The sequence below is a fragment of the Canis lupus genome, chromosome 17 (assembly GCF_003254725.2).
Source record: "Canis lupus dingo isolate Sandy chromosome 17, ASM325472v2, whole genome shotgun sequence".
NCBI lineage: Eukaryota > Metazoa > Chordata > Mammalia > Carnivora > Canidae > Canis > Canis lupus.
In genome coordinates, this window is record NC_064259.1 from 52,779,712 (window position 1) to 52,794,284 (window position 14,573).

The 14,573-nt window shown below is 36.1% G+C and overlaps 2 protein-coding genes across 2 annotated transcripts in view; both read left to right on the plus strand.

The window, feature by feature from the left end:
• Positions 1-4,269, plus strand: part of SYCP1 (synaptonemal complex protein 1) — a 142,576-nt gene extending 138,307 nt beyond the window's left edge. The window contains exon 33 of the mRNA XM_049095413.1: positions 4,138-4,269. Within this exon, the coding sequence (XP_048951370.1) occupies positions 4,138-4,152 (15 nt within the window). The 3' untranslated portion in view covers positions 4,153-4,269. The remainder of the gene's footprint in view (positions 1-4,137) is intronic.
• Positions 4,138-8,161, plus strand: TSHB (thyroid stimulating hormone subunit beta). The gene is made up of 3 exons (XM_035700787.2): positions 4,138-4,269; positions 7,212-7,374; positions 7,824-8,161. The coding sequence occupies exons 1-3, from the start codon at positions 4,211-4,213 to the stop codon at positions 8,076-8,078; spliced, it is 477 nt and encodes a 158-aa protein (XP_035556680.1). The 5' UTR covers positions 4,138-4,210; the 3' UTR covers positions 8,079-8,161.
• The last annotated feature ends 6,412 nt before the right edge of the window (positions 8,162-14,573 follow it).

The window sequence follows — 14,573 nt, forward strand, 5'->3', positions numbered from 1 at the left end:
GCGCCACCCAGAGATCCCTGTTAGATCTATTTAATCCAACTTGTAGTCAAGTCCATTATTTCTGTATTGATTTTCTATCTGGATGATCTATCCATTTTTGAAAGTGAGGTATTTAAGCTTCCTATTATCATTGTATTGCTGTTTATTTTTGCCTTCAGATCTGTTCATTGTTGTTTAATGTATTTAGGTATTCTTATACTGGATACATATATATTTACAATTGTTACATCATTTTGATTGACCCTTTTATCACCACATAATGACCTTCTTTGTTTTTTGTTACAGGTTTTGACATAAAATCTGTTTTGTTGACACAAGTATAGCAACTCCTGCCCTCTTTTAGTTTCCATTTGCATGGACTATCTTTTTCCATCCCTTCATTTTTAGCGTATGAGTGTCCTTAAAGCTTAAGTGAGTCTCTTATAGGAAGCATATCACTGGGTCTTTCTTTTTTTCCCATTCAGTCACTCTATGTCTTTTAATTGGAGAATTTAAACCATTTACATTTAGAGTGATTATCAATATGTAAGTGTTTACTATCACCATTTTGTTAATTATTTTCTGATTGTTTTGTATTTTTTCCCTCTTATCGTCTTTGTGAATTGATTTTTATAGTATGCTTTGGTTCTTTTCTCTTTATTATTTGTGTATCTATTATGGATTTTTCTTTGTTATTATCATGAGAATTATATAAAACATCTAATGTTTGTAATAGTCTATTTTAAGCTGACAACTTTACTTCATTTGTATAAAAAGTTCTACATGTTTACTTCTCCCATTTTATATTTTTGGTGCCCCAATTTGCATCTTTTTATATTGTGTATCCATTAACAAATTTTTTTCAGCAGTTTGGTCTTTTAACTTACATACTAGTATTCAATATGATTTATATATTCTTCAGTTCCAGAACTTCTGTTTCATTATTTTTTTATTATTTCCATCTCTTTGTTGAACTTCTTGTTCTTTCATGAGTTCACTGAATTGTCGACATTCCCTTGAATCATGCTGAGTTTTCTTAAAATAATTATTTATTTAATTATTTCTTAAAATAATTATTTTGGATTGTTTTTCAGTAACTCCCAAATTTCTATTTCTTTGGGATTATTTACTGGAAAATTTTGTATTCCTTTGGTGGTGTCATATTTTGATGTTCTTTGTCTACTAATTGTATTATCTGTACAACTTCTGGGTCAATTTCAATTAATTTCCTTTTCACTATGAATTGTTTTTTCTTGATTCTTTGCATGTCTACTAACTTTTTAGTTAAATTCCACGTATTGTAGGTTATACCTTCTTGGATGCCAAATATTTCTATAAATATTCTTCAGCTTTGTTTATAGACACAGTTATGTTACTTGCCAACAGTTGATCCTTTTTTTTTTAAGTTTTTGTAGGCAGAGTCAGAATAGCATTTAGTTTAGAGCTAATTTTTCCCCTAACTAAAGCAAAACTCTTTTGAGTATACTACCTGATTTCCCCTGAATAAAGAGATTTCCACTGCTGTTGGGAGTACAAGCACTATGCCTATCTCTGTGTAAGCCCCTGGACTGTTCTCTTTAGTCCTTTTAGATATTTCTTTTCCTAGCCTCATCTAATTTTATCACAAGCATGAGTTTATCATTTTCAACTGAATACTGAAAGAGATCTTCTACATATATCCAGAATTCTCTCCCCTCCACTATTCCTCTTTGTGAACTCTAGGACTTTGGGTTCCAAGGACTGCCAAGTTTATCTCCTTACTTTGGGGACAGTTTTGGCCTCAGCCATGGCATCTCTCCCTGTATTATCTGCCAGAAACCTTCTTCAGGCAGTTAGTTGTAGTCCTCTTGTCTGTTTCCTATATCTCCAAGATCACTTTTTCATTGTTGTTGTTGCCTAATGTCCACTATATGCAAAGCATTGTTTCATATATTTTGTCCTGTTAGTTATTTTAGGTGAGAGTATAGATCTGGGCCAGAAGTGAAAGTTTAATCTGCCTGGATTCTTTTAAGAGTATGGGATCATATACATGATATTCCCTTTGAAAAGAAAATCATTACTCAAATATATATTTTAGTAGTTTTTAAAGTAATAGGCCAAGTATATATCAGTTCTATTATTTGTATATATATTTCCTAGGGATATGTATATAAATGTGCTAGAAACTGAGTTCCTGAATCAATAATTTATACAACAAAGGTACTACTTCCATTAGAAACAAACATCTAATGTTCCCAGTTACTGTACTTCTATCTTAACATCTTGCTTGGAATCACATAAAGCAGGTTAAGTTTGGTATCTTCATTTCTACTTGTTTTTGGAGTTTTTCTTTTACTATATAGTAACATATTTTTGAGATGTGGAGGCCTCTGGAATGGCTATTCCTAGTACATATGCCAAATTCTGCCTTGACCTCTCCATCCCACCTTCAGGGAGACTCACCTATGCCAGGACTCATTTTTTTTTTTTCATTATCTTTTTGATAAAGACTAGGATAAGTGAAGATCAATGGGATTGTCAATAATCAAGAATACTATCTATGATTTATTGAGTATCTCCCATGTGCCATATGTTCTATTATTTTCTGTAACTCTTTTAAAACCACTAATCAAAGGAAGACCTTGGAGAATCAGAGAGGGCTTTCTAGAAGGGCTGCTTTCTCACTTAAGTAATAAAAGATGAGTAGGAATTAGGTGAGATGAGGCATGGAATGGTGGATCAGGCAAATTTCTAAACAGAGAGAATGGCATAAAAAAGGTCTTGGAAGCAAGAAAGAATGTAACTAATTTGAGGACTTCCATTCAGTTTGGCTGAAGAACATAGAAAGTGGAAGGAAGGTGGGAGTATAGGGGGGAGAGTGACAGATAAAACCAGAGAGGTAAAATGGGATTCGTAAATGATACTAAGGAGTTTGGTCTTTTTTCTGAGGGCAATGGAAAATTCTCATTGAACTTTTGGCATATTACCTTGTTACACAGAGGAATGGATTGAAAGAAGTAAAATTGAGTTACATCCATGGAGATGGAGAAAAGTGTATGTTGGTTTCAGATATTCAATATTTATTTATTCATGCATCCCTCAGCCATTGAGCATTAAACATATATAATGACTGCCTGCTACATTCTAGACATTCTGACTAAATAGTTATTAAACAAATAAGTGTTGAATTATTAGCTATCACTTATTGAGCACTTATTATATGGCAGACACTGTTAAGTGCTTTACATAAACACGGATATTACCTTTAAATAGGTGACAAAACTGAAATAAAGCTCAAGCATGCTAATGTCAGAGCCAGGATCTGATTTCAGATCAGTTTAACATCTTGTCAGATTTGGTCATTTACTTAAGTGTATTTATTAAGTAATTATATTTATTATTTTTTTTCAAATTCAAAGATAAAACAAAATATTTTGAACTAATTAAGGATTTCTTTTTGTTTTAATCAAAAACACATATGTGAATTGTCCTGGATTTCCACTAAAAAGTTGCTTTTGTGGGATGCCTGGGTGGCTCAATGGTTGAGCATCTGCCTTTGGCTCAGGGCATAATCCCAGGGTCCTGGGATCAAGTTCCGTATCAGGCTTCCTGTGGGGAGCCTGCTTCTCTCTCTGCCTATGTCTCTATATCTCTCATGATTAAATAAATAAAATCTTTATTTATTTTAATTGAAGTTTGATTTGCCAACCCATAGTATAACCCCAGTGCTCATCCCATCAAGAGCCCTCCTCAGTGCCCGTCACCCAGTTACCCCATCCCCCTGCCTGCCTCCCCTTTCACTACCCTTTGTTCGTTAATAAATAAAGTCTTAAAAAAAAGTTGACTTTGTTTTGTAGATAAGCAATAATTTTATATATTTGTAAATGAGCATTTAGGCAAAATTTGGGCACTCAAGCTCCAAATAATTTTTTATTCCCAAAACTTACTTAGATGATGTTGACTTTTTTTGTTTATTTCCTTCTGTGTATATACTTTGTTAATACTAATAAATATTAATAAAGGATGTATTTAAGAGGGTAATTTTATTTTGAAATAGGAGAGAGGAAAATTCATGCTGTAATAATGTCAGAGTTTCCAGAGCAGTATGTTGTGAAATTGTTTGTCTAAACATATTTTATTTGGGGTTCAGTATGAATTTTCAATAGATGTTTTTTTCAGATAAGAAAGCAGTAATTCAAATGCAATTATATAAACGAGAAGATCAGAGAGGAATTATCCTGAAGGGTATAAAATGAACCAAGAGCTTTTAGTCTGGGTCATTATACCACCAGCTCACCAATGCAAAGTAAGGTAGGTATCTACACTGAGGAGGCTTTGTGAAATGAAACATTCTTATTCTAATTCTTTTTTCATTTTTACCATTTCAGCCGATATTTAAAAATGGCAAATGCTAAATGATAATTTGCTTCTGTAGACTCTAAGAATTCTAATTATTGCTCCAGAATTGTTCAGTGGTTGGTAAATGTTGGTGAACTGCATATATAAGGATAAGAAAAATTTCATTGACTTAAAGTAAGAGGAACAACTGGTCAGTTTCCTAATGAAGGCTGATTGATGTTCATGGTTTTCCCTTTCTAGCTACTTTTTGATTTTAACATTTTTATCAACTGAATAATCTGTACTTTGATGATCATATACTTCTGGGAAAACTTATAGTACACTCACTTTGGATAATGTCTAATGTACACACCTGCTTTATAGTACATTTTGGTTTCTAGAAAAATATATTGCCTTAGTAAAGTTCCTGGATTGCTCATAGGGTGAGCAATTGATTCTTTATATAGCATAGTAAGGAATTTGGAGAGAAAAGATTGGCAAAGGAAATTAGAAGAGTAGAGAGCAATGTGTTTATTAAGAGTGAAGATAGAACAAAAAAGAGAAGGAGGGAGAGAAAGGTGGAGTAAGTGGCAAAGGAAAGAAGATATCGTATAATAAGGAAAAATGTTGAAAGTGTAGACAAATGGTCATGCCACTGAAAAAGGCATCTCTCATTATTTAGGGCCTGAAGTCATATCATGCCTTCTGTTTTTAGGTCCTCAATACATCATTTATGATTATTTTAAAAGAGACAATTGAGTTTAGAGATTAGAATTCAGGTGACAATAAAGGAGAAATTATGGCAGATCCTATAGGGAGGTATTAATTAGTACTGATTTATATAGTGTTATATAGTTACTAGTCTTTCTTCCATACCATTCTAAAAGCTTCACATATATTTTATTCTTTTTATGATTTTAGGAAGGAGCATATGGAAAAATGAAGGCAAGAATATATTAAGTTGCTCAGTTACACAGAATTGTAATGAAATCTGGAATAGGGTCCCCCTTTTAGAATAGGGACCTGACACTAATTTATCACATAGAATCACAGTCTGTTTGTGCTAATAAGGCCTTTTTGTTCATCTTCTGGTTCCAAGCCTTCCTTTTATAGATGAGGAAATTGAGGCTCAGAAAGATTCTCTAGGTAAAGTTTTACTATTTGCAATAGAGAAAAGAATAATTCTTTTTTTATTTCCATAGTATTATACAGCTACTATTGCTGGTAATTCAGCACTTTTAATTTTTCCCTTTGTTAGTTTAGAATTTTACATTTTATAAAAGAGGAACCTTGAAAAAATATAATGTCCTTAATGAATATGACAACAATGGGTAAAAGTTCTAAAACAGTGTTTTATCCTACAATTAAAAAAGGTTTATCTTCCTATGTTTTCCAGATGGGAAAATAAGGCCCAGACAGATTAAATATTTTAGTTAGTTTCTCATAAATCCATGAGAGATCTTGACATAGGATTCTGTTCCTTAAGTCCAGGACTCACCACTAGATCACCACACATTTATTTTATATAGAATTACAGAGCTAAAATATGTGGGTTAAATATTTTTAATGCAAACCCCAGTGGTTGGCTGGCTAGAGAGGCCATGACAGCTGAGTATTTTATATCATTTTTAGAGGATCCTCTAGGTCTGTGGTTCTAAAATAACAGAACCAATTCTGTACCATAAAGTGAGCTCACATTTGTGAAGCACTTAAGAAACCAGGCTCCATAAACAAGGAATTCTTATATTTTTGCTCCTTTAATTGAAATACCAAAAAATTCTGAAGAATATTTGAATATGCAACATTTTATCTAAATGAGTAAATGAGGAAACCCTTTTTAGTGAATTACTTCACTTTCTTGTTTATATAGAAGAAATTTTTGATAATATTGCATCTCAGAGTCATAGTTTGTACTCTTTCAGAATATTTAGACCAATATTTTTCTTATTAGTGCTCATACTTATCTCCTCTGCTTAGACTGTCAGCCCTTGAAGTCAAGGACCACAGCTCATCCATTTTATATTTCTCATTGCCTGGTTCAAATGCTCATTATATGTTTATCTAACTTATTTGCCATAAGTCATAATTATATTATCCAGTTCATTATAATAACCAGTTGATATTGAACAAACTCTCCATTAGACAGGTTCTGTTGAGATACATATTCTCCTTCTGTCTGAGGCCCTCTGTTGTCTTTCATACAGCCAAAACTTATTTTACTTTTCTGGGCTAACCCACAGTGGATTTGTCCTTGATGGTATACCAGTGGTGATTTTAATTGACCTATTCTGGAAATTCTCTGGCTTCATCTTGTCTTCCTTGACAGACATTGGATAGAATTATATGCAGATGCTTTGCATTGAAATGGTACTGAAGTTTGATTATACATTTTTATGGTTTCTTCAGGCTTTCTGATTATGACCAGCCTGTTGGCATTTTAAGCCACCAAACCAAAGTTTTTAGAAAACTACAGTTCTGAGAAAGCCCCTACTGAGGTCTTGCTCTTAGTTGACTTCTTATAATTAGAGGCAGGTATTTGGACTGTTTCCACTGTATGAATTGTTTTACATTTAGTTGACATTATATGCCTTTGCCACTGTTCTGTTGTGATGTTTTTTAGGCTGTCCTTTTCACTGCCCAGTGCTGCTAAGTGGCACCTGTAAGCAGAACCTTCACTGTGTGAGTTCCTACATTATGAGGTATATGGCTCATAGCCACATCTAAATGCATAAAGAAAGGTTATTGAGAGTATTAACTATGGAAAAGCACCTAATATAGGCCCTAGGATGAAGTAGGCATTTACTAAATACAAACAATTACACACACATACACCCATTTTAGCTCTTTTCACATGTCCCCTCTGAATGTCCTAAAGCATATATGTAATAGATTCTTTAATTTTATTTTTGATTTAGCATGACTGCTATCTACCTGATGTCCATGCTTTTTGGCCTAGCATGTGGGCAAGCAATGTCTTTTTGTTTTCCTACTGAGTATACGATGCATGTCGAAAGGAAAGAGTGTGCTTACTGCCTAACCATCAACACCACCATCTGTGCTGGATATTGTATGACACGGGTATGTAGTTCATCTCCCTTCTTTTGGCTGTAAGTTAGATAAACCTAGACTCAGTCCATTTCTATTCAGAAAGGAAATGAGATAATAACAACCTCATTTCCCAAATCTAATAGTTATTGTCTCCTTAGGGGTAGAGTCTCAAGATTATAATATTATATGGGTCTACTTAGCACAAATGATATAGATAATTTTATAATAGTTTTACTCCCAGAATTTATTTAAACCTTATCTTGTTTCCATGATCAAGGATAAAAGGTGTGTGTATGTGTGTGTGTGTGTGTGTGTACGTACATATGTACATATGTATGTATTTTGTCTCTATAGGATTCAGTGTGGATATGTTGAATTGGTACTGGGGAATGAGACTAAGGAATCTTCCCCTAGTCTTATTTGTATCAAAGGAATATAAATGAATTAACATTATTCTTCCTTTTCTGTTCTTTCCTCAGGATATCAATGGCAAACTATTTCTTCCAAAATATGCTCTGTCCCAGGATGTTTGTACATATAGAGACTTTATGTACAAGACTGTAGAAATACCAGGATGCCCACGCCATGTTACTCCCTATTTCTCCTACCCTGTAGCTGCAAGCTGTAAGTGTGGCAAGTGTAATACTGACTATAGTGATTGTATACATGAGGCCATCAAGACAAACTATTGTACCAAACCTCAGAAGTCCTATGTGGTGGGATTTTCTATCTAACTTCAATAGTGATGTAATTTGCAATTCGGTTAAGTGTGTTTACCTGGAATAAAATTAATAAAATATCAATATATTTCACAACACAGTGTGTACATTTTGAGTACTATTTCATCCAAGTCCATACCCACACATGCGTTAGAGAGCCTACGCTCTAACTACGCTCTTTAACTTCTCTAGAAGTTAAAGCTTTTAAGGGCTTTAGAAGAAAAGGTGAATGAAAGAGCCTTTTGGGCTCATATGAGGGATAGTTTCCACTGAAAGGGCAGAGTGCAGGTAAAATGGCAAAGAGGGATATAAAATACTAACAAAAGAGCCTTGAGCATGTTTCCTTAACAAAAGGCCATGACACGAGGTTTGTCTTGACAGAAAATGAATGTGGGGATGCTATGGAGTTATAAGGGTAATGTGATCAGAAGCTGAAGAAACATAGCACATCAGCGTACTGGAGACACTTAATTCCAAAGGCTAGAAGCAGAACTGGAAAGGAGATGGAGAGTAAAGAATATGTGAAATCTGCAAGTGGCACTTTATTCTAGTTATTCAAATGCACAGGATAAAACTTCACCAAAATTCAGGAGACAGTATATTCTATTCTAAAAACTATTCTCATTAATTTAATTACTCTGATGGGCCAATTGACTTATGAAAGTTATACCCCAAAAGCCTAGAAAAGAGGCCATGATCATTTTACATGTGGAGGTCTAAATCCTTTGTATTCTTTCCAGTAATAGGAGACACTTTTCAGTATTTATACCAAAAGCAACTTATGCTGTTTTGGCTTTTGATGTCCTGAAAAACTAGTATGATTATGAAAGATTTTAGGGACAGGGAGCGAGTACTAAGGGATTAAATAGTATAGAATCATCCTAAATTCTAACCTACACCTTCATCAATATTGAAACACTGTTTTCCAGCAAATGCACTTGGTAAGTGGCAATTTATTATCTTTTCTCTCCTTGGGTACTCTTTCATGAATTTAGTTTCAACAGATGCATGAAGTGAGACAGACCTAGTACCCTGCAGACTTGACCTCAAAAAGATGATTTATCCTGTATTTTCCCATTTCTCTCCATTTAAACTGCTACCACTAGGGTAAAAATCAATTATCAGCAGGGATGGTTGGCTTTGCTGTATCCCACAGTCACTGGCTGCATTCAGCTGGGCATCTTGTAAATGCCTACATGCCGACAGTGCCCCAGATGTGTGTGTGTGTGTGTGTGTGTGTGTGTGTGTGTGTGTTTGTGTGTGTGCATGCAAGTGGTGAGGTAGTGTAGATGGATTATTACCTGCCAATAGGGAGGGAATAGTAGTACATTTACATACAAGGTCAGGAATCCATGTTATGCTTACCTTATTTTTTTAAATTTATTTATTCATGAAAGACACACACAGAGAGGCAGAGACATAGGCAGAGGGAGAAGCAGATTCCCTGTTAGAAGCCTGATGCAGGACTTGATCCTAGGACCCTAGGATCATGACCTGAGCCAAAGGCAGACACTCAACAACTGGGCCACCCAGGTGCCCCTATGCTTACCTTAATATTTGAGGTTGACATCAGTCTTCAAATATTAATCTGGGCGTTTGTGTTCTCATATCACTAGGTAAACATGAACACTTAAAGCTGCAGAGTTATAACACCCCTTCTAAAAACCGTATATCAAACACAGATCTTTGATTAATGAATAAAATGTCTAATATTCATATCTAACTGGCACTAATCACATATAACTTTCATGGAACCTGAAATTGACAAGATGTGTTGAGCCATGAGAACTCCCTCTCCTAGCTGGTGGATGACATTCTGAAGAAGATTTCCTTTTATTAATTTTCACATTTTGATCAGAATATTTCATTGAAAGCACCATTGATCAAGAGTCAAGTTCTTTCTATTTAATGGTTTTGTCCCTTGATACCAGGAAGGATTTTTCCTGGTTGTCATGTCCTATGTCAGAGGGAAGTGCTTAGCAGTTAGGAACCACTTAAGGCCACATCTAAGCAACAAGGAAGGTTAGCAGGAGAAACTCTCAATTACTTCTCATCTAAGGCCTGTCTTTTCAGGGTACCTAGGTGGCTCAGTCAGGAATTCAACTCTTGATTTTGGTTCAGGTCATGATCTCAGGGCCATGGGATTGAGCTCTGTGTAGGGCTCCATGTTCAGTGGAAGGGAGAGGGTCTGCTTGAGGTTCTCCCTCATCCCCCAGGCTCTCTTTCTCAAATATATAAATAAATCTTTTTAAAAAGCCTATTTTTTTCAAGGTTGTAAGTGTTGGAAGTCACCTCAACACACTGAGCCAGCCAGCATCACCTTATTGGGTACATGGTTTCTTAAAGAAGTTTGACAGGAAGAAAATATAAAACTTAATTATACGCAGAAGAAATAATTCCAACTTGTATGATGGTTTTAAACCAGGACTCTAGGTATGAGAATAGCCAACTGAAATATTTATTGGCATTTATTCCAATTTGCCTATGAAGGCAAACCTGGAGTCATGCATGCCTCGGGAAGTGGAAGTCTCTGTTGATAGCGACCATGAAAGCACACTAGTGAATACTGCAGGAGTGCACTGAAAGAATGAACTGAGTACATTGGAAGATACAAGCAGATATAAACATGAAGCAATGCTGATGAACTTTGTGAAAAATAGCAAAACTTGAAAGATGCTTTAAAACACTATTTTTATCTCAAAAGGACTGTTTGGAGCCAAATGTGTTATTGATAATACAATCTGTAAGGTTGCAAATTCAGAAACCACAAACCAGTTTAGATGAAAGGAGACTTTTGTGAATTCTGAAAATTCTAACTCTTCAGAAAAAAGTGAAAATTAATGTGTCCCAGGATCATGATGAGGCTGTTTCTGAAAGGCCATAATTAAAAGACTAGGTTCTCCTCTTTTGCAAGGGCTTGGGAAATGAGGACAAGGACAGGGTCTTTCCATGGAAGAAGCAGAGAGAAGAAGCAACAGCAAGAAAAAGGTTTATAGACCTGTCCACACATCTTGGAAAAGCTGTCTCATCAGATGTGTCTACTTCAATTCCAAGAAACTTTTACTTTCAGGTCACAGGACAGTGTGCAGTCAGGCTTTGGTGCTTTCTTTAGATGTATCACACAAATCCAAGAGTCTATTCCCTTGAGTTTTGCAGCACAAAGGTGGTTAGCAATTCCTGATAATTATGGGCCTGTCCAATGACATCAGAGTCTTTCTGGAGTTGTCTTTTCCAGCCAGGATTTCCAAATCCTCAGGTTACAAGGTATGATGCTTAAGGTCATTGTCTCTTGGGAGTGTACTTTCTCATTCAGGGACCCAGAGTGATTGACAACAGGGCTGGAGTAGGCCAGCAAAGAGGAGTGGCGGGTTGCAGAGTGCTGCACAGCCACAGGGCACAGAGCACCTGCTGGGCATGGGCAGATTCATGCTTTGTTCTTCAGCATTTGGGTCTGGGGACAAGGCCTGCTCCTCCTGGAAGGGTGTGATGTTGATGATCAAGTAGGGGTTGACTCTCACTGGGACCACAAGCGTAGTGAGTTCCACTGGGGTGTCCATTTCTGTTCCCATCCCAACTTTTACCTCCTAGCCAGGACTTCCACCTGTCATCCCTCCAAGTGCCCCTCACCCTGTACTACCCCCACCAACGTTTGCAATTCAAATGATGGAGGTGGGCGTGCTATTTAGGCTCAACGAGGCCTGACAGACTGAGGGATGGGCATGTAAACTAATCTCTTCCAGTAGGAGTCGGTTTCAGGGCTTTTATTATAATTATTGGACAAAGAGGAATGTTGGCCTGTTGGGGTTTGTAAGCTGTGAGCCTGGAGCCACTGCTGGCCATCTTTGGCATCTTCTAGAAATAGCCAGCCTGAGAATAAAGTCAACCCAGACAACAGCAAGAAAGAGTGAAGGAGAGAGACCTAATGATATCATTTAAGTCTGATCAGAAGCTGGCTTCAACTCTTAATGAAATTGTAACTTTTAATCATAACTGCTAAACTAGTCAGAGTTGTGTTTCTGACATTTGCAACTGAAAAGTACTGACTGATTTAGCATCTTTCTCACTGGTTTCAAAAGATCCCATCCCTCATTCCTTTAGGACTTTGTTATTTTCTCTTTTCTCTTGCTTCCTCTTTATTGACTTTTTCTCCTCAGCATAAGTTATCCTTCAGTCCTTCCTAAATAAAAAAGCAAAAGCAAAAACAAGCAAACAGCCTTCTTGTGAGCCTGTACAGCTTTCTATTTATTTACTTTTCTCTCTTTGAGTTCTTATTCCAAATTTTTTTTTGTGTGTAAAAATCCCATCTTAATCTGTTTGGGCTGCTATAACAAAATACCACAGGATGGGTAGCTTATAAATAATAGAAATCTATTTTGGAGGCTGGGAAGTTCAAGGTTGTGGTGCTCAATGTGGTCATGGTTCAGTGAGAGATTTTTTTTCCTACTTCATAGCTGGTCCTTCTCACTGTGTCCTCACTTGGTGGAAGGGGCAAGAGATCTCTGTGGTGTCTCTTTTATAAGAACACTAATCCCATTCATGGGGGCTCTACTCTTATGACCTAGGAACCTCCAAAAGACCTCACCTCCTAATACCATTACATTGGGCATTAGGATTTCAACACATGAATTTTAGAGGGAAACAAACATGCAGACTATACCAACTTTCCTACACTATTTCCTCACTTCTCATTCTCTTCTCAACTCACTATGATTTGACTCCTATTCCTATCTTCCCTTGAAACTGTTTCCAGTAAGGTTGACAATGACTTACTAATGGTGCAATATATAGGTCCTGATCTTCTCTGACCTTTCTGTTACCCTAGAGGGCCCAGTGATGGTCATATATTTGGATTCACAACATGATACACCTATGGCATTTACAATAAGTCCTAATGAGGCCTAAGTCAACATTTTCTCTTTTCATTCTTTTTCTTGCTACCCTTCTCTAAGATGTCTAGAAATCCATGCGATGGTCTAGCGGGCAACTGTAATGTAGTTCTGAACTGTACTTCCTCTGGGAATGTAATTTTGCTTTGTGCTGTAGGAGTGATTGCACATTTTGTGAAAGAAGGAATAGTGCTGTGATAATCTTATGTGTCCTACTGGCCCTTTGGACATTGTTAAATGTAGAACATATGAGAAACTACCTATTTCAATAAAATATGGTTTAGATGGCAGCTATTGATGGAAAGCAGGTACCTGATAGAGACCCTCTAGCTTTAGATGGAGGAATGGATGGGGAGTAAAGAACTGTTTTGGGCTTTAAATTTTACTGGAGTAGAGGATTCTAGTTTTTGAGACTTTCTCACTGAGGTCTTCAACATGAAACTACCCATATTGTTCAAATATGGGCACTACTACTTTTATATTGCAGATTGCTAAACTATAGTTTTAGCCTAGTCTCCTTTCCTGAGCTCAGGGCATGTATCCAGTGCCTGATTATGTTTCCTCTTGGATGTCCTAGTCATCTCCAAATTGCTTCATCACTGCAGTCTCCTTTTTCTCCTGGGTACCACCATCCTCTAGCTATCAGGAGACCTGGGAATGATTCTAGGTTCCTCCTTCCCTTGATTTCCCCTGTATCTGTCTACTTGATAGGAATCCCAGTATATTAGCTGGGAATCCTCATGAAATCCTCTGGCCCTTGCCCTCCAATGATTGTTCATGCTAAAGCTAACTGATTTTTAAAAGGTTCAAATTTGATTTTGTAACTCATTGTTTAAAATCTTTCCAATGATAGCTATACAAAGATAAGACTCCTTGGTACAGTTTAACGGGGTCCTTTATCTCCCTAGTTCTTGACATGCCCTTTTGGAATGTTTTCAGGTTGTCTGTTTCAGGGCCTACTTGATGTCTGTCCCCCAGTGATCTGCTTTTCTTCTCTACTGCTATTACTTCTTATTTGGCTAATTTGTATGAGTTCTTTAGCACTCAGTTTAGAGATCTCAAAATTCAGGAAAATCTCTCTTCCTGGACCATCCTTTCCAAGGTAGAGAGGGTCTACTCATGGTTAATGGATATCATATCACGGGAATTATATTTGCTTTTTTTCCACTCTAAACTCCTTGAAGGCAGACTTCTCTTGTTCATCTTAGCATATCACTATCTCCTGAAGAGTTTTTTCAAACATATAAAATAGTACTCCCAGCAAAGTAAAAAAAAAAAAAAAAAAAAAAAAAAAAAAATCTAGTATTAGAGTCAGTTGCATCTTATCAGGCAGAGCAGGCCCAGAGGTAAATATAGGGATTCTGGCTATGGCTATTGATGTCAAGTCTTTGAATTAAAATAGAATTGGGAAATACATCAAAAGCTATTCATTAATCCAACAAGTGAATGGTTCAAATAGGTATTTGGTATCATGCAGAAGGATCTTCAGTTGTACATGATGATGCATGTTTGATTTATAATTAACAGAAACTCTCATCAATATAATTATAACAATTTAGATAATATTCATTAGTTGCCAGGTTTGCTAACTTCATGGTTGGTTATTTCTTTTAATTTAATTTAA

Excerpts from the sequence above, each read along its gene's own strand:
- TSHB (XM_035700787.2), top strand. The coding sequence starts at position 4,211 with ATGAACCAAGAGCTTTTAGTCTGGGTCATTATACCACCAGCTCACCAA. Across the intron at positions 4,270-7,211 it reads GCTCACCAATGCAAAGTAAG|CATGACTGCTATCTACCTGA; the intron begins GTAGGTATCTAC and ends TTTTTGATTTAG. Across the intron at positions 7,375-7,823 it reads CTGGATATTGTATGACACGG|GATATCAATGGCAAACTATT; the intron begins GTATGTAGTTCA and ends TTCTTTCCTCAG.